At 43.9% G+C, this 20,517-nt stretch overlaps 1 protein-coding gene across 1 annotated transcript in view; it reads right to left on the reverse strand.

Moving 5' to 3' along the window:
- Positions 1–20,517, reverse strand: part of prrg4 (proline rich Gla (G-carboxyglutamic acid) 4 (transmembrane)) — a 54,096-nt gene that overhangs the window by 19,101 nt on the left and 14,478 nt on the right. The window contains exons 3-5 of the mRNA XM_068046588.1: positions 8,218–8,381; positions 7,622–7,670; positions 4,429–4,552 (exon numbers count right to left, since the gene is read on the reverse strand). Of these exons, the coding sequence (XP_067902689.1) occupies positions 4,429–4,552; positions 7,622–7,670; positions 8,218–8,381 (337 nt within the window). The remainder of the gene's footprint in view (positions 1–4,428; positions 4,553–7,621; positions 7,671–8,217; positions 8,382–20,517) is intronic.

A 20,517-nucleotide genomic window follows, 5' to 3' on the forward strand; every position in this document is an offset into this window, starting at 1 on the left:
AAGATTACTTCACACCGAACCACAAGAGTACACAGGATCTCAGCCAAAACAGGAAAACTCTTAACACGAACAGGGAAATTAGTCAGAGTTTTAAAGCCAAGGGGTTACAAACTGCCACCTTTTGGTGATAAAGTTATTATGAAAATGCTTCAGTGGTTAGGCTATTTCAGCTGAACATTTTAAATTCATCTCTTTTGCACCACTCGCCTTGGCCAGACAGCTAGGACCAAACTGGTCAGCTGTGCTGCCCTGAGCCCAACAGCTGAACTGCCCACAAACACAGATGGTTCAGGCTCAAAGATGAGAAAGAGCCGAGATATAAAAGAGTGTGTGCGCAAGGGTGGAGGATGAAATGATCTCACTAATGTGTCACATTAATAGGCTTATCAGCAAATTTAGAGCCCATGAAATAAAAGGGACAGTAGCAACACGGATACAAAATTGGCTGAGTGACAGGAAACAGAGTAGTTGCGAACGGTTGTTTTTCAGACTGGAAGGTGGTATATAGTGGGGTTCCCCAAGGGTCGGTGTTGGGACCCCTGCTGTTTTTTGATATATATTAGTGACCTAGACTTGGGTGTACAGGGCACAATTTCAAAATTTGTGGATGACACAAAACTTGGAAGCATTGTGAATTGTGAGGAGGATAGTGATAAACTTCAAGAGGACACAGACAGGCTGGTGGAATGGACGGACAAGTGGCAGATGAAATTTAATGCAGAAAAGTGCGAAGTGATTCTTTTTGATAGGAAGAATGAGGAGAGGCAATATAAATTAAAAGGATACAATTCTAAAGGAGGTGCTGGAGCAGAGGGGGTTATATGCGTACAAATCATTGAAGGTTGCAGGGCAGGTTGAGAAAGCAGTTAATAAAGCATATGGGATCCTGGACTTTATAAATAGAGGCATGGAGTACAAAAACTAGGAAGTTATGATAAACCTGTATAGAACACTGGTCCGGCCTCAACTGGAGTATTGCGTGCAGTTCTGGGCACCACACTTTAGGAAGGATATGAAAGCATTCGAGAGGCTGCAGCCTCATCCCTGAAACCAGTTACGTGGACAGGTTAGAGAAGCTGGGTCTGTTCCCCTTGGAGAAGATTAAGAGATATTTGATAGAGGTTTTCAAAATCATGAGGGGTCTGAACAGAATAGATAGAGAGAAACTGTTCCTATTGGTCGACTGATCCAGAACCAAAGGACACCAATTTAAAGGTGACTGGCAAAAGAAGCAACAGCGAGTGGTTAGGATCTGGAGAGTGTGGTGGAGGCAAATTCAATCGAGGCTTTCAAAAGAGAACTGGAGAAAATTTTGCAGCACTATGGAGAAAAGATAGGGGGTGGAACTAGGCGAGTTGCTCTTGCAGAGAGCCATCACAGACATGGCAGGCCGAATGGCCTCCTTCTGTGCTGTAACCATTCTATGATTCTATTCTCTATTCAACATCACATCTCACCATACAAGCAAGATCTTCTTTTGGCATGGGCTTTTCACCCTCTTAACCCACCCGAGACATACGCCTTACAGTAACTGGATAGGCACAAGAATGTAAACTGATAGCCCAAATTCTGTAGCTGAAAGGGAAACTGTAGGCAACCCTTGTGTCACAAAGCAGCACACAGAACTTTCAGCTACAGCAGGCTACAGATTTTTAGGTATATTTCAATCTCTAACCAAACAAGCCGACTCAGCTGTCAATGGAATGTTGAAGAGCCACTCAGGATTAATATGGAGGAGCAGGTTCTTCACTAGCCAGCTACTAAAAGAACTAATTGTCCTCCCCTCTCCCGCACCCCCCAACACATCCAGAGAAACAAAGACAGCCAGTTGTTGTGATATGGAATGCACTGCTTGAAAGAGTGGTGAAAGCAGATTCAATAGTAATTCTGATGCCCTTGTGTGGGGAGGGTAGGCTTGGGTTTAGAAACACACATGCAGGGCTCCAACTCCAGGATTCCCACGAGCTGCAACTGGGTGCATCTAGTTATTCCAGTTGCGCATTGTGATCCCAACAGTTGAAATCCCTGCCGACATAGGCGCAGAGGGCCGCTTGCACAAGTCACTGGGGGCCCCGTTACCTGTGGAACAGGTAATGCAGTCAAATTACCACCTTCACCTTGAGTCGGAGAGACAAAAGGTAGAGAAAACAAAATCCCCGATTTGTTCTTCCCAATTCTATTATAAACCTGAACTGCAATCTTTCAAAGACTTTCCCCTCAATTTCAAATAAAGCCAATTGAAAAATTCGCACCGTTAAAGGCCAGCCCCTAAAAAGGCAAATAGGGTTAAATTAATTAGGAGTCAGTTGATGCTGTGGCAGCTTCCAGCATAATTTTCAAACTCAATGTACAGAACATCTCAGCAGCATTGGGCGGCACAGTGGCGCAGTGGTTAGCACCGCAGCCTCACAGCTCCAGGGACCCGAGTTCGATTCCACACTGCCTGTGTGGAGTTTGCCAGTTCTCCCTGTGTTTGCGTGGGTTTCCTCCGGGTGCTCCGGTTTCCTCCCACAAGCCAAAAGACTTGCAGGTTGATAGGTAAATTGGCCATTATAAATTGTCACTAGTGTAGGTAGGTGGTAGGGAAATATAGGGACAGGTGGGGATGTTTGGTGGGAATATGGGGTTAGTGTAGGATTAGTATAAATGGGTGGTTGATGTTCGGCACAGACTCGGTGGGCCGAAGGGCCTGTTTCAGTGCTGTATCTCTAATCTAATCTAAAAATCTAATCATTATGTTTAAGTACTGAAGAAAAATTGCTGACTTAAGTTCAGACAGTATGTCATGGATAATCGGCACTTGGGTAATTTTCTGTTGCTGAATCACGATTGCAGATGTTGCATTCAGTCCTGCTTGAGTATTTGTTCATCAGCAAACTGCAATTAAAATAAAAAGCTCACCATGAATTTAGATTCTCAAAAGCCCAAAAGGTGGAAATTTAAGGTGGATGGGGCAGAGGCACCTCCTAGTGGTCAAACAGGGGTGCAATCATGAGCCTCAGTTGTTTAATGCATCTTGTTTCTCTCCTCATCCTTCTTTCTCCACCTCTTTTAAAATTCCTCTTTATCTTTTACTTTCCAGTTCTGATGAAGCTCACACCCTAACTGTAAACCTGTCTTTTCTTCTTTACCAACCTGCTGTGTATTTCCAGCATTTTCTCTTTCAATTTTCTATCTCATTTGAACGTAAGAAATAGGAGCTGGAGTAGGTCATAGAGTCCCTCAAGCCTGCTCTGCCATTCAACAAGGCTGATCTGATCATGGCCTCAACTCCATTTCCTGCCTGTACCCTTAACTTCCCTACAGTTCAAACATCTGTCTAACTCAGCCTTGAATATATTCAATAACTCAGCCTTCAAAGTTCTCTGGGTAGAAAATTCCAAAGATTGATGACCCTCAGAGAAGAAATTCCCCCTCATCTCAGTCTTAAATGGGCGACCTCTTATTCTGAAATTATGCCCCTTAGTTCTAGATTGCCCCATGAGCCAGTGGAAACAACCTCTCCGCATCAACTCGGTCAAGCCACCTCAGAATCTTGTACGTTTCAATACGATCACCTCTCATTCTTTTAAACATGAGTATAGGCCCAACCTGATCAACCTTTCCTCACATGACAATCCTTTCATCCCAGTAATCAACCTAGTGAACCTTCTCTGAACTGCTTCCAATGCAAGTACATCCCTCCTTAAATATGGAGACCAAAATAAAAAACCCCAGTTGGCTGGGAAGTTTCTGGGTCTTCAACTGGATTTAGATTTCCAATTCACATCTACAAATTTAATCAGTGGCTTCTTCCCTGTACATCTGCTTGTGTTTACAACATCCAGGCTTGGGCTGATAAGTGCCAAATAACGTCCGTACCACACACATGCCAGGCAATGACCATCTCCAACAGCAGAAATTTCCTTGATACTCAATAACATTACCATCGACGAATCCCCCACCAATCCTGGGGGTCACCATTGATCGATCATAAACTGAACTGCACTAGCTACGTAAATGTCATGGTTACTAGAGCATATAAAAGGTTTGGTATTCTTATCATAGAATGATCAGTACAGAAGGCGGCCAATTTAGCGTGATGACTCTGCATAGGTTGGTCTCGATTGTATGGCCCCCAAATGGTCATTCAACATACTCATATTTTGTTTGAGAAGTAAGTTGTGACTTCCAAATTAGGAGAAGCCAGACAGTTGAGGATTAAAGGCACAGGTTTGGCCATCATTTCTTTATTTCAGATTTCATAGGCAGGCGTGAATTAGCCCACTGAAACATTTCAACCTGATACTTGCACAGTTCTGAAACATGAATATTATTACGACCATGCAAGACTGTCGCAAAATCAAAAACTTTTATTCTTACTGGTTTTCAAAAAGGCACCGCACATGTACACAAAGGATAAAGAATAATCTAATGTGCGAAACTTACCTCATGCTAATTCGGTCTTTGTATCTCCGCTTGCAGTAATACCAGATAAAGAACACCAACAGAATTAAAAATATCACAGTGCCAAAGAACGCGGTCAGAATTGTAGTAATATCAGTCGTAATGCCTGAAAAAAGGAGGTGCAGTTGGACGATATTAGCAATAGCAGGTCTTATTTCATCTTTACTTCCTATTTTTGAAAGCTATTATGAGCATTTGGAGTACATTGTCTATAATCTACTGCAATTTTTTTTTTCTTTCATCTGTGGAAAAGATTTGGAAAAAAAATTTAGATCTAGATTTTAGATTTAGAGATACAGCACTGAAACAGGCCCTTCGGCCCACCGAGTCTGTGCCGACCATTAACCACCCATTTATACTAATCCTACACAAATCCCATATTCCTACCACATCCCCACCTGCCCCTATATTCCCCTACCACCTACCTATACTAGGGGCAATTTATAATGGCCAATTTACCTATCAACCTGCAAGTCTTTTGGCTTGTGGGAGGAAACCGGAGAACCTGGAGGAAACCCACGCAGACACAGGGAGAACTTGCAAACTCCACACAGGCAGTACCCAGAATCGAACCCGGGTCGCTGCAGCTGTGAGGCTGCGGTGCTAACCACTGCGCCACTGTGCCGCAAGGTGAAGGTATCTTTTCCTTAAGCAGAGCAAATTGCAAATAAATCAATTTAGAAAGCTTAATACATTGCGGCTACCTTCAAGAATAAATGATTGTCCATTTCTACAGCACCTTTCACACCCTCAGGATGTTCCAAAGCGCTTTACAGCCAATTAATTACCATTGAAGTGTAGTTACTGTTACATAGGCAAATGTGGCAGGAAATTTGCACAAAGCAACAGCCCACAAACAATTAAGTGCCAAGTCGCTCCCATTTTGGTTGTGTTCACTGAAGGATAAATATCGACCAGGAAACTGGAAGAACTCTCCCATTCTTCATTGAATTACACTGCCAGAACAGGCAGATGAGGCCTCTATTTAATGTCTCATCCAAAAGAAAGGACCTCTGCCACTGCAGCACTTCACAATACCACACTTAAATGTCAGCCTGAGTGTTGGAGTGGGGCCTGAACTAAAGACATTCTCAGAGTTGAATGCTACCACCACAAACTGACTAAAATGGTTAAATCCACTGCTTTTTGCCATTAACTTAATCTTAACTGTTCTGGCTTAAAGCACATCCTGTTTAAGTGCACTCGTTGCTGTAGCTTCTCATAGACTGTTTACTCATCTAAGCACAGATTCTTGTTTTATAAACTCATTGTCCCACAGAGACAAAATATTTCACACCTATTAATGTAAAGCGGCCACAGTTAATCGCTGCAGATGTGCCTGTCAAGATGGTGACAGAAAGTGGCAAGATCAATCGTGATGTTTCTGAACAACTGCTTGAGAAGTGAATGCCGATAATGTTTCAAATGTAGAGCATGTTAAATCCAAGGCTGTACAGATCAACACTTTTTTGCCTCTTACAACCCTAATCACAGCTTTACATAAGATACATTGTGCATTTTTATAAATGCCAAAAAACTAGAGGACTAAAGATGTTCAAACCAGGTGATTTGTTGCACTTGATAAGGCCATTCACTCTTACATACCTTCTTTCAAGCTTGGCTTCAAATTCCTGGAATACTCACAACGTCAAGATGACGCTTTTGCTCTGGACTACACTGGCTATAACGCAAGACCCAACTTCTGGCTCTAATTTGCTGCTCATTTGTGATATTTAAAGTAACTTTGAACAGTTTATTGCCCTTCCCCCACCACTGCTGTGATTGGGAGACTTCAATCTCCTGCTGGGCCTGTGACTGGCCGCTTGTTATACTGGATTTTCAGCTTCAGCACGGCTCCTAGTCAGAAAAATCACACAGAAAAAACCTGTGCTGAGTTTACTCCTAAGTGACCTACAGTCATCTCAGATTAACCACCTGAGGGTGTCATAGCTGGAGGGTTCAGGGCAACGAGGTGAAAACCTGGAGGTGATCCTTTCACACACCTGAACGACAAGATCACACCTATGGTTTGTGCAGATCTTTGGCCCTGCCGGTCAGTGCCTTCAACATTAACAACATCAAGAGATAAGGGAGTAAACCTGCCCAAAATCTGGTTAATTCTGCTTTTCTCCCCACAGATGCTGCCTGACCTGCTGAGCATTTCCAGCATTTTCTGTGTGTGTTTCAGATTTCCAGTATTTTGCTTTTGTACCAATTTAAGAGTGTTGCAGATGCAAAGGGTGATGTCTGCATCTGACCTGCACTTAGTGGGACAAAAAGGACCGGGTCTCTGTGATATCCATCAGTTAGGAAAATGATACAAGACCTCACAAATCAGTGAGCCATGAGAAAGACGCAGCCATGATGGACTGAATGGCCTCCTTCTGTGCTGTAACTTTTCTATGATTTCTAAAGGGAGGATGTTGAAACAGAGCTTCAAAGTTAAAATATTTTGGAATTCACTGAAATGATAAAATAGTAGAGATCCTGCAGTTCCTTACATCCCAAACCTATATACAAAAGTGGTTGAAATCACAACTTTTACGCATGAATACAAAAGCTTTGATTTCTTTCCAAACACTAAAGTGTAGTAACATTCACGTGCTGAGCACCTTTTCCAGCATTCCTGTTTTGCATGCAAGCAACCCACAAACATAATCCTTCAAATCTTCATTCAAATGTAGCAGTCAATGCACTTTTCTACAATTAAGTCCATATGGGATATACTGGACATATGCAGGAGACTAAAACTAGGGGCCATCAATACAACGTAGTCACTAATAAATCCAACAGGGAATTCAGGAGAAACTTCTTTACCTAAAGAGTGGTTAGAATGTGGAACACGCTACCACAAGGTGTAGTTGAGGTGAACAGCATAGATGTATTTAAGGGGAAATTAGATAAGTACATGGGGGAGAAAGGATTACATTATTCCATGTGTTTTATGGTTAAGTTGAAACAGGGAAGATTTACAGTGTACTTCACCCTGATCCAATTCAGCCAAGATTTTAAATTCAACATCAAAATAGCTTCATGTCAGCTCATCAAAATTGTGTTTCTTGTCATGACAAACTTGGGCTTGAGAGAAACTGCACAGCTCCTTTTCAAACAAGAGCTACTTGTAACACCACACTGTAACAAATCACTTCTGTATAAAAAAAAAATTAAGCCTTACCTGGCTTGGCATAAGGGCCCTTTGTTGTGTAATCTTTCCAAAAGATGTTCTAAAAGAAAATATATATATATATTTTAGAAAGAAAAGTGTTGTTTTCTCCTGGAACAGATGCAGCAATTAAAATTACAATTAACAACTTTTCATCGAGCTCAGTAAAATTATCTTAGTCAACCCTACAGACCAAGAAAGGTCCAGGTGTGACCCCTGCTCTACGTTGAGTTTGGATAACCTCAACCAGGTCAATGCTGGAGTTTCCAAATGGTATCTTTTGCCCCTTGATGGCAATTGCAAAATGTGGATGTTGGATGAGGGCTTGATTGGATTTGGGTGTGATATTCCTATGGCTAAATAGACTACTGACACTGCTATCTAGACTCTAACAAACATTTAGGCAGAGTATCGGAGAACAGCCAGTAATTTAGTGCAAGTACCCTTCAGGCAGCAGGCAGGGAGATTCTGTTTAAAAATTGATATTAAATTAGTAATTTATTCAAACAAATTTTGAAAAGATCATTAATTATTAAGTGCTGTGCCTTTTGTATGATGGTACATAATTTATACCGCTCTGATACATGTACAAGGGTGTAATACTCAACTGTCTTCCTATCATCTTCAAAAACTTCGCGTGCCTCTTCAAAACTACATATTTCTTCAAAACACTCTCTTTCGAGATTTCCTTGAGTAAATATTTCAAAATCCCATCGATTGTACAGGAGGTGTCGTCTCAGGAAATTTCGAGCTTCGTTGCCCCTAATAAACGCTACCAAAAGTCACAAAAGTAAAATCATCAGCATGAACAGAGACACACAAATGCTAATACAAACAGAGCAACTATAGAAGCTTACAACATGGAAGGCAGTCATTTGGCCCATCATATCTGTGCTAGCTCTTTGTTAAAGAGCAACCCAAAACTAATCCCACTGCCCTGATCTCTCCCGATGGCATTGTATCTTTCTCTACTTAACTATTTATTTTTTCCCTTAATAAAATGCAAATGTCTCTGCCTCAACCAGACCCTGTCTGAAAGCATTCCATCTTCCAACGACCCTCAATTTCTCCTAACCTCTCAGTCATGGCCTTAAATGGATGACTTCTCATTTCTGACTCTTCCCCCAAAAAAAAGGAGGAAATAGTCTCATTGACCCTCATTTTTATACCAATTTTCCTGGGAGAAGTGCCGTTGAAATGACCCAATTAAAGTTTTCAACATTATGGAGAGAAACGGAGAAAATCAATCCAAGCAAATTGTTTACTCTGGTTAGGAGTTCAAATAGCAGACAGCACAATTTAAAATTAGGAGTCAGAATAGAAGATGCACAAAACTTCTTCCCCCAAAAAGGTAATAGGCTATTGAAGACTTAAAGAGACATTCTAAAAAGAGAGGAGGGACTGAAACCTATGTGGGATTAATGTACTAATAGCTTATTTTTGTTCCCAAAAATACATGCGCTGACAATACTTTACAGCTGGAAACATCTGTCCAGTGTCCCAAGTCACCACTGATTTCTTAATTACAAAAATGGAGCTCGGGATATGCAGCACGCTGTGGTTTACGCCTCTACATCCTTACGTACTGAGTTCCAAATTACATAGAAAAATACGAAAATAGGAGGAGTAGGCCATTCGGCCCTCAGAGTCTGTTCTGCCATTCATTCTGATCATGGCTGATCATCCAACTCAGTAGCCTGTTCCCGCTTTCGCCCCTTAGATCCCGTTAGACCCAAGAGCTATATCTAACTCCTTCTTGAAAACATACAATGTTTTGGCCTCAACTGCTTTCTGTGGTAGTGAATTCCACAGGCTCACCACTCTCTGGGTGAAGATATTTCTCCTCATCTCAGTCCTGAAAGGTTTACCCCATATCCTTAGACTATGACCCCTAGTTCTGGACTCCCACACCATCGGGAACATCCTTCCTGCATCTACCCCGTCAAGTCCTGTTAGAATTTTATTGGTTTCTATGAGGTCCCCCCTCACTCTTCTGAACTCCAGCGAATATAATCCTAACTGACTCAATCTCTCCTCATGCATCAGTCCCACCATCCCAGGAATCAGTCTGGTAAACCTTCGCTGCACTCCCTCTATAGCAAGAACATCCTTCCTCAGATAAGGAGACCAAAACTGCACACAATATTCCAGATGTGGCCTCATCAGGGCCCTGTATAACTGCAGCAAGACATCCCTGCTCCTGTACTCGAATCCTTTCGCTATGAAGGCCAACATATCATTTGCCTTTTTTACTGCCTGTTGCACCTGCATGCTTACCTTCAGCGACTGGTGTACGAGAACACCCAGGTCTCACTGCATATTCCCCTCTCTCAGTTTATAGCCATTCAGATAATTGGCCTTCCTGTTTTTGCTACCAAAGTGGATAACCTCACATTTATCCACATTATACTGCATCTGCCATGCATTAGCCCACTCACTCAACTTGTCCAAATCACCCTGAAGCCTCTCTGCATCCTCCTCACAACTCACCCGCCCACCCAGTTTTGTGTCATCTGCAAATTTGGAGATATTACATTTAGTTCCCTCATCTAAATCATTAATGTATATTGTGAATAGCTAGGGTCCTAGCACCGATCCCTGCAGTACCCCACTAGTCACTACCTGCCATTCAGAAAAAGACCCATTTATCCCTACTCTTTGCTTCCTGTCCTCCAATCAATTTTCTATCCATCACAATACACTACCCCCAATCCCATGCACTTTAATTTTATATGCTAATCTCTTATGTGGGACTTTGTTGAAAGCTTTCTGAAAGTCTAAATAAACCACATCCACTGGCTCCCTCTCAAGAAGAATTCTAGTAGATTTGTCAAGCACAATTTCCCTTTCGTAAATCCATGCTGACTCTGCCCGATTCTACCACTGTTCTCCAAGTGCTTTGCTATAAAATCTTTGATAATGGACTCTAGAATTTTCCCCACTACCGACGTCAGGCTGACTGGTCTATAATTCCCTGTTTTCTCTCTACCTCCCTTTTTAAATAGTGGGCTTACATTAGCTACCCTCCAATCTGTAGGAACTGTTCCAGTGTCTATAGAATCTTGGAAGGTGACCACCAATGCATCTACTATTTCTAGGGCCACTTCCTTAAGTACTCTGGGATGCATACCATCAGGCTCTGGGGATTTATTGGCCTTCAATCCCATCAATTTCCCCAACACCATTTCTCTACTGATACTGATTTCTTTCAGTTCCTTACTCTCACTGAGCCCTGCGTTCCCCAACATTTCTGGTATGATATTTGTGTCCTCCTTTGTGAAGACAGAACCAAAGTATGCATTTAGTTGGTCATCCATTTCTTTATTCCCCATAATAAATTCCCCTGTTTCTGACTGTTAAGGATATACATTTGTCTTCACCAATATTTTTCTCTTCACATGCCTATAGAAACTTTTACAGTCAGTTTTTATGTTCCCCGCAAGCTTGCTCTCATACCCTATTTTCCCCTTCTTAATCAATCCCTTGGTCCTCCTTTGCTGAATTCTAAACTGCTCCCAATTCTCAGGTCTGTTGTTTATCCTGGCAAATTTATATGCCTCTTCCTTGGATCTAATGCTATCTCTAATTTCTCTTGTAAGCCATGGTTTGCCTGCCTTTCCCATTTTACTTTTGCGCCAGACAGGGATAAACAATTGTTGCAGTTCATCCACATGCTCTTTAAATGTTTGCTATTGCCTATCCACCGTCATCCCTTTGATGTAACGTTTCCCAATCTGTCATGGCCAACTCGCGCCTCATACCTTCGTAGTTTCCTTTACTAAGATTCAGGACCCTTGTCTCAGAATCAACTATGTCACTCTCCATCTTGATGAAGAATTCTATCATATTATGGTTGCTCGTCCAAGGGATCGCGCACCACTAAATTGTCAATTATTCCTCTCTCACTACACAATACCTAGTCTAGGATGGCCTGTTCTCTAGTTGGTTCCTCAACGTATTGGTCCTGAAAACCATCCCGTATACACTTCAAGAATTCCTCCTCTATGGTATTGTGACTAATTTGATTTGCCCAATCTATATGCAGATTAAAGTCACCCATAATTACAGATGTTCCTTTATCGCATGCATCTCTAATCTCCTGTTTAATGCCATTCCCAACATCACCACTACAGTTTGGGGGTCTATATACAACCCCCAATAATGCTTTTTCCCCCCTTAGTGTTTCTCAGCTCTACCCATACAGATGCCACATCGTCAGAGCTAATATCTTTCCTCACTATTGCGTTAATTTCCTCTTTAACCAGCAATGCAACTCCACCGCCTTTTGCTTTTTGTCTGTCCTTCCTAAATACTGAATATCCCTGGATGTTCATTTCCCATCCCTGGTCACCTTGCAGCCATGTCTCCGTAATCCTGACTATATCATACCCGTTTACATCTATTTGCACGATTAATTCATCCACTTTATTCCGAATGCTCCGCGCGTTAAGAACGAGCGTGGACAAGACAGAAGAAAGTAATACCAACAGAAGTGGAGGGCTGCAGCAGTGGGAAGGAATGGTGAGGTGGAAAATGTGGTGGGGTGAAGGAATGTACAGGGTAAGGGTGGATAGAGGGGCAAGGCGGAAGGGGACAGAAGGCAAGAGGAAAGGAGAGAGACACACATGGGTGTGGGTAGAGGGAGGGATGGGAGAGGGGGAGGAAGGAAAAGGTGAGCTGAAGTGGAGGAGGGAGATGAAGCAAGAGGGTGGGTCTCTGATGCTGCAGCTCCTGCAGATGCAGGCAGGCCTCAGGACAATGGCTGCAGAGCTGGTTCCAGCGGACAGCAACTGGGTTTATGCTGGTTGACTGGAACCCTAAATTCTTTAACTCAGGGAAGTTACTACATGTAACTTTCTCCTCCAGCTGTTAAATAATTGGGATTTTGGCATTGCACGTATTGCTTAACTGCAGGTAGATCTCAAAAGATCACGTAGGGAGACAGTGGCGTAGTGGCAATGTCACTGGATTAGTATTCCAGAGGCCTAGGAACACGGGTTCAAATTCCACCATGGCAGCTGGTGAAATTTAACTTCAATTAATTAATAAAAATCTGGAATTTAAAGCTAGTCTCAAAACCCATCTGGTTCACTAATGTCCTTTAAAGGAAATCTGCCGTCCTTACCTACATGCGACTCCAGACCCACAGCAATGTGGTTAACTCTTAACTGCTCTTTGAAATGGCCTTGCAAGCCACTCTGGTGTCAAGTCAAGGTTAGTTACGGATGGGCAATAAATGCTGGCCTTGCCAGTGATCCCCAGATCCAATGAAAAAATGAAAAAAAAAGTTTAAAAGGAACCTCCTATTCCCATGTTTTTGAATTTAAGGATGCTTGGAAGAGTAGCTCACGGTACTTTATTTGACACGTTAAGAGTTATGCTCCACACTGCATCAAAACAATATAATGGGAGACCATCCTAACATGGGATGGTCTCATCAATTCTCTGCAGATTTAGACTACAACTTAACAACGAACAGACACTGAAGTTCAATGTAAATTCGCCTTGAGCCGCTCGAACACATCTCTTTGATGTCAGCCGTGGCTCAGTTTGTAGTATGCTCATCCCTGAAGAGCTGGGGAGTGCTCCTGGCTAATATTTAATCGCTCAACCAACATCACAAAAACAAATCTTCTTGTTATCTCAATGCTGTCTGTGGGAGCTTGTGGTGCACAAGTTAGCTACCACGTTTCCCTACTTTACAACGGTAACTACACTACAAAAGCACTTTATTGGCTGTGAAACACCTTGGGATGTCCTGAAGCACGAGAATAGAAAGGTTTCCCCAAAACCTCAACCTGAAAATAGTGGGCCAGAAATCTGAATTTATCTTTAGAGTTATTTGCACAGCAAGTGAAGACAACTGCCCCAGGGCCTGGCGTACCAGTTACAGATGCTATTCAGAACTTTGATAACCAACCTGTGATGCAACAGTTATAAAAACATGTTGGAAAGTTTCCTTGGAATTAGAATTATTATTGCCCTGCTGCACTGTAATAAAAATCAACAAAAAATGCTGCCGTTTTAACACAAACCTTTAATGAGCAAACTACTAACACTTTACTAAAGTTTACACCTTAAATGGATCGCGTTGCATTTGAATCACAAGCACATTTGTACTTTGGTTCAAATCAGCGAGCGTACCATGCATTCCTTCCCTGGCACTCACCCAGAGTTTTTAAAAGTGCTTCCAGTACACAATGAAAGGAGGGTGCAGAGTTCGCAGTAAAGCAGCGCCCACACACTAATCAGTGGAATCTGACTCCTTTTACCCTGGCTTTCCGCCTGTAGCTGCATTGCCAATATTTCACACAAAAGCTGCTCACATAATTTAGGACAGATACTGAACACATTTTATTTTAATAGAAGAGTATTTTCACATACACACACATATTATATAAAGTTGGCCCAAATAAGATCCAGAAAGCAATTGTACTTGATACTTAAATTCAGACAACTTGGGCTGAATGTTACCAGCCCCTCGATGTCAGGGGTCGTGGTGGGGGGGGCCCCGTAAAATACGGGTCCGGGGGGGGGAGGGGGGGGGGGGGCGGGAGGAGTGAAATTATCATGGCCGGGGTTGGGGGGGTAAACGTATGAACTCGGAACAAAAGTCGGCCACTCGACCCCTCTAACCTGCTCCGCCATTCAATAAGTTCACGGCTGAACTGATTACTCCATATTCCCGCCTACGCCTGATAACCTTCCACCCCCTTGTTTATCAAGAATCTATCTACCTCTGCCTTAAAAATATTCAAAGACTCTACTTCCAATGCCTTTTGAGGAAGAGAATTCCAAAGACTCACGACCTCATCTCGGTCTTAAATGGGCAACCCCTTATTTTTAAACAGTGACCCCTAGTTCGAGTGGGGAAAACCTTTCTTATTGGCTGTGGGGATGGTGGGAAGGAGCTGAAGGCCAAATGTGAAGCGATTGTTGGGGGTGGGGGGGGGGAGTTCAGGTTGCTCATAAAATTAATTGCCTACATTTTAGGCAAAAGAACACACGGGGCGGGGAGGGGGGGTGGGGGGTGTTGGGAAAGGGCCTCCAGCTTTTAATCATTTTAAAAATGCAAATGAATGGTTATACAACTTTAAGACTTGAATTTGGTCCTTCACCCCCTCCATTTAAATGAGGCCCCGTGCAAAATATTGCAGGGGCTCAGCGACTGTGCTTCCATGTTGGAAGGCTGCCGTGAAGTGCGGCACGCTAATAAAATTCAGCCCCTTAACCTTTGGAAGGAAATATCGATTGTTTGCTTTGCAAAGCCACTTCCTCCCACTAGTCTCCATGGAATCCTGGTGTACCGATGCAAATGCACCAAGGGCAGACACCTGGCTGATTTATATAATGGCAAATAAATATTAAATAGCACCACGCTACCTGTTGGAAGAGTCAATGCTGTGGCTTGGGACAAAAGACACAGCCTCGAGCAGAGAACTGCATTCAGCTCATGAGCAGCAATTTAGATTGAAATAAAAACCACAGAGCTAAAGTAAAATTAAAAGGAGGAACTTGCATTTATGTGGCGGCTTTCATAACCTCAGGGTGTCACAAAGCATTTCACAGCTTATGAAGTATTTCTGAAGTGTAGTCACTGCTGTAATATAGGAAACATGGCAGAAAATATGTGCACAGCAAGCTTCCGCAAACAGTAATGAGATTTTTTTTTAAAAAGTGATGTTTGGCTGAGGAATAAATATTGCCCAGGACATCGGGGAAACTCCCCAGCTCTTCTTCAAAATTATAGGAAGGATGTGGAAGCTTTAGAGAGGGTGCAGAGGAGATTTACCAGGATGCTGCCTGGACTGGAGGGCATGTCCTACGAAGAAAGATTGAGGGAGCTAGGGCTTTTCGCATTGGAGCGAAGAAGGATGAGAGGTGACTTGATAGAGGGGTACAAGATGATGAGAGGCATAGATAGAGTGGATAGCCAGAGAATTTTTCCCAGGGTGGAAAGGGCTATCACCAGGGGGCATAATTTTAAGGTGATTGGAGGAAGGTTTAGGGGAGATGTCAGAGGTAGGTTCTTTACACAGGAGAGTGGTGGGTGCGTGGAATGCGCTGCCAGCGGTGGTAGTAGAAGCAGATACATTAGGGGCATTTAAGCGACTCTTGGATAGGTACATGGATGATAGTAGAATGAAGGGTAGGTAGTTAGTTTGATCTTAGAGTAGGTTAAAGGTTCGGCACAACATCATGGGCCGAAGGGCCTGTACCGTGCTGTACTGTTCTATGTTCTAAAATAGCGACACAGGGTCGTTTCTGTGCACCCAAGAGGGCAGATGGGGCCTCAGAGCAACAATTTTTTCTCAGTGCTGCACTGGGAGTGGTAGGCCGGATTTGATATTGAAGTACAAAAGCAAAATACTGCAGATGCTGGAAATCTGTACTAAAAAGGGAAAATGCTGGAACTGTTCAAGTTAGACAGCATCTGTGGTGGGGGGGGGGGGGGGAAAAAGAGGGCGAGAGAAACAGTTAATGTTTCAGGTCAATGACCTTTCATCAGAACTTGAAAAAAATTAGAGATGTAACATGTGTTGAGCAGAGGCAGGGAAAAGGATCGGGGGGTAAAGAACAAAACGGAAGGTCTGTGATACAGGGTGGAAGGCAGGAGAAATTAAACGACAAGAGGGATGATGGCGCAAAGCAAAAGGAGATGGTAATGGGACAAATAAAGAAACAAAAAGATGGGTTCAGAGGAAATGAAAATAGTAACAGCAGGATCATCGCTATCAGCTCCCATCTGATAACTTAGGCGCAGAGGTTCAGATCTGAAATCGTTGAACTCAATGCTGAGTTTAAAAGACTGTAAAGTGCCCAAGTGAAAAAATTAGTTGCTGTTCCTTGAGCTCCCCTCCTTTCCCACCATCCAGGACCCCAAACACAGGTGAAATAGCGATTCACTTATAGGGCTGGATTTTACCAGCCCATCGATGCTGTGGGTCGTGGCGGGGAGGCCCATAAAATGCTAGTGGGAGTGGCCTGCCACGACACACGATGCCAAGAAGGCCCTGCCAGATATTAGTGGCGGCGGCGAGGCCTCGGTGCGGCCCCCCCACCCCCCGCTGCTTGGCGGTGGGGCCTTTATTAGTTCCGAGGCGAGATGCTGGTAGGGAGAGGGGAGGAATAAAATTATCAGGGCAGTTGGGGGGGGGGGTGAGAGCGGGTAAAATTATTCCTATTGGTTGTGGGGATGGTGGGAAAGGGTTGAGGGTCAAAGATACTGAGTTCAGGGGGGAAAGTTCGGAATTTCAAAGAGTGTATTTTTTGGGGAGGGAGGGTGCGGATAGATCAATTCATGTATTGAGGACTCAATATGGGGGGGTTAGGGTTAGGGTTGGGGGGTGGGGGTGGAAATTCAATGTTAAATTATACTTTTAGTGCCTTTGTTTTTAATCATACCATCACCTTTCAATATTTAAATCTATCCTGAAGGGCTGGAAGCCCCTTAAAATTGGTGCTGGTACTTGCGCGGTGGCGCTGGCCGCCGTTGCCGGTGACGCGGCGGCCGCCCCCCTCAACATCATCGGAGGGGGCCGCTCCACCACCTCCATTTAAATGAGCCCCTGCACGTAATATCGCGGGGGCTGTACGGCGGCACTTGTCTGTCGGAAAACCGCCGACTTCACAGTGCGTCGTTGCAGAGCGCAGCGCGTTGATAATATTCAGCCCATACCTCTTTCAATTTAATAAACTGTATTCTCTGCTCATGATGCAGTATCCTCTACATGAGGAAACCAAACACAGATTGAGCGACCGCTTTGCAGAACACCTCAATTGAGTCAGCAAGCATGAGCCTAAACTTCCAGTCACCTGCCATTTTAATTCTCCGTCCCACTCCCAATCTGACCTCTGTCTCCTGTCTCCTACACTGTTCCAATAAAGCTCAACGCAAGCTCATGAAATAGCAACTTATAGAACAAAGAACAAAGAAAATTACAGCACAGGAACAGGCCCTTCGGCCCTCCAAGCCTGCGCCGATCCCGATCCTCTATCTAAACATGTCGCCTATTTTCTAAGGGTCTGTATCTCTTTGCTTCCTGCCCATTCATGTATCTGTCTAGATACATCTTAAAAGACGCCATCGTGCCTGCGTCTACCACCTCCGCTGGCAACGCATTCCAGGCACCCACCACCCTCTGCGTAAAGAACTTTCCACGCATATCCCCCCTAAACTTTTCCCCTCTCACTTTGAACTCGTGACCCCTAGTAATTGAATCCCCCACTCTGGGAAAAAGCTTCTTGCTATCCACCCTGTCTATACCTCTCATGATTTTGTACACCTCAATCAGGTCCCCCCTCAACCCCTGTCTTTCTAATGAAAATAATCCTAATCTGCTCAACCTCTCTTCATAGCTAGCGCCCTCCATACCAGGCAACATCCAGGTGAACCTCCTCTGCACCCTCTCCAAAGCATCTACATCCTTTTGGTAATGTGGCGACCAGAACTGCACGCAGTATTCCAAATGTGGCCGAACCAAAGTCTTATACAACTGTAACATGACCTGCCAACCCTTGTACTCAATACCTGTCCGATGAAGGAAAGCATGCCGTATGCCTTCTTCACCACTCTATTGACCTGCGTTGCCACCTTCAGGGAACAATGGACCTGAACACCCAAATCTCTCTGTACATCAATTTTCCCCAGGACTTTTCCATTTACTGTATAGTTCACTCTTGAATTGGATCTTCCAAAATGCACGCGCATTTGCCCTGATTGAACTCCATCTGCCATTTCTCTGCCCAACTCTCCAATCTATTTATACTCTGCTGTATTCTCTGACAGTCCCCTTCACTATCTGCTACTCCACCAATCTTAGTGTCGTCTGCAAACTTGCTAATCAGACCACCTATACTTTCCTCCAAATCATTTATGTATATCACAAACAACAGTGGTCCCAGCACGGATCCCTGTGGAACACCACTGGTCACACGTCTCCATTTTGAGAAACTCCCTTCCACTGCTACTCTCTGTCTCCTGTTGCCCAGCCAGTTCTTTATCCATCTAGCTAGTACACCCTGGACCCCATGCGCCTTCACTTTCTCCATCAACCTACCATGGGGAACCTTATCAAACGCCTTACTGAAGTCCATGTATATGACATCTACAGCCCTTCCCTCATCAATCAACTTTGTCACTTCCTCAAAGAATTTTATTAAGTTGGTAAGACATGACCTTCCCTGCACAAAACCATGTTGCCTATCACTGATAAGCCCATTTTCTTCCAAATGGGAATAGATCCTATCCCTCAGTATCTTCTCCAGCAGCTTCCCTACCACTGACGTCAGGCTCACCGGTCTATAATTACCTGGATTTTCCCTGCTACCCTTCTTAAACAAGGGGACAACATTAGCAATTCTCCAGTCCTCCGGGACCTCACCCATGTTTAAGGATGCTGCAAAGATATCTGTTAAGGCCCCAGCTATTTCCTCTCTTGCTTCCCTCAGTAACCTGGGTTAGATCCCATCCGGACCTGGGGACTTGTCCACCTTAATGCCTTTTAGAATACCCAACACTTCCTCCCTCCTTATGGCGACTTGACCTAGAGTAATCAAACATCTGTCCCTAACCTCAACATCCGTCATGTCCCTCTCCTCGGTGAATAGCGATGCAAAGTACTCGTTTAGAATCTCACCCATTTTCTCTGACTCCACGCCTAACTTTCCTCCTTTGTCCCTGAGTGGGCCAATCCTTTCTCTAGTTACCCTCTTGCTCCTTATATATGAATAAAAGGCTTTGGGATTTTCCTTAACCCTGTTTGCTAAAGATATTTCATGACCCCTTTTAGCCCTCTTAATTCCTCAAAAAAAAATGGTAAATCTATTAGACGCTTGTGGATCCTCATTTGGAAACGATCCCAGGTTTTGGAACCTTCACCACAAGGAGTATTTCTTGTTGTGATACGCAGAGTCTTGGTGGGCATACGAACAGGTCCCTTGACCTTCAGATTCTTCTCTTTGGCACCACGAATTAGATCAGCACAAACTTTCTCAAGTGATTTTACATTCCGGCTGGTCAAGGTAATTCTAATGCGGTGGATTGCAACCTCCTGTTCCACAGGTGCTTTGCCAGGATCTTTAAATGCTATGGTAACTTCCTGACCGACTTATCAGTCGACTTCTTCGCTCGGGACTTTAAAAGTAAACCAACAGCGGTGAGTCAGGAGGACACGGACCGGATCAGCCACAGACTCCGCTTGCGCCGCAGTCTCAATTAGGCACTTTACAGCCTTCCAGACTCAACACGGAGTTCCACAATTTCAGATCATAACTGTTGCCCCCATTTTTTTTCCAAACGGCACAGATTGGTGATTCTGTGTTTTCCCCATTTTCACAGCCGACAGACCCATCTTTAGTTCCTTTTTTTAAAAAAATTAATTCCTGGGATTTGCACATCACTGGCAAGGCCAGCACTTATTGCCCATCCCTGATTGTCCTTGTGAAGGTGGTGGTGAGTTGCCTTCTTGAACCGTCGCAGTCCTTGGGGTGTAGGTACACCCACAGTGCTGTTAGGAAGGGAGTTCCAGGATTTTGACCCAGCAACAGTGAAGGAACGGCGATATAGTTCCAAGTCAGGATGGCGTGTAGCTTGGAGAGGAACTTGCAGGTGGTGGTGTTCCCATGCATCTGCTGCCCTTGTCTTTCTAGGTGGTAGAGATTGCAGATTTGGAAGGTGCTGTTGAAGGAGCCTTGGCGAGTTGCTGCAGTGCATCTTGTAGATGGTACACAACTGCTGCCACTGTGCATCAGTGTTGGAGGGAGTGAATGTTTAAGGTGATGGATGGGGGAACTGATCAAGCAGGTTGCTTTGTTCTGGATGACATTGAGCTTCTTAAGTGTTATTGAAGCTGCATTCATCCAGGCAAGTGGAGAGTTTTCCATCACACTCCTGACTTGTGCCTTGT

The sequence above is a fragment of the Heterodontus francisci genome, chromosome 14 (assembly GCF_036365525.1).
Source record: "Heterodontus francisci isolate sHetFra1 chromosome 14, sHetFra1.hap1, whole genome shotgun sequence".
Lineage (NCBI taxonomy): Eukaryota > Metazoa > Chordata > Chondrichthyes > Heterodontiformes > Heterodontidae > Heterodontus > Heterodontus francisci.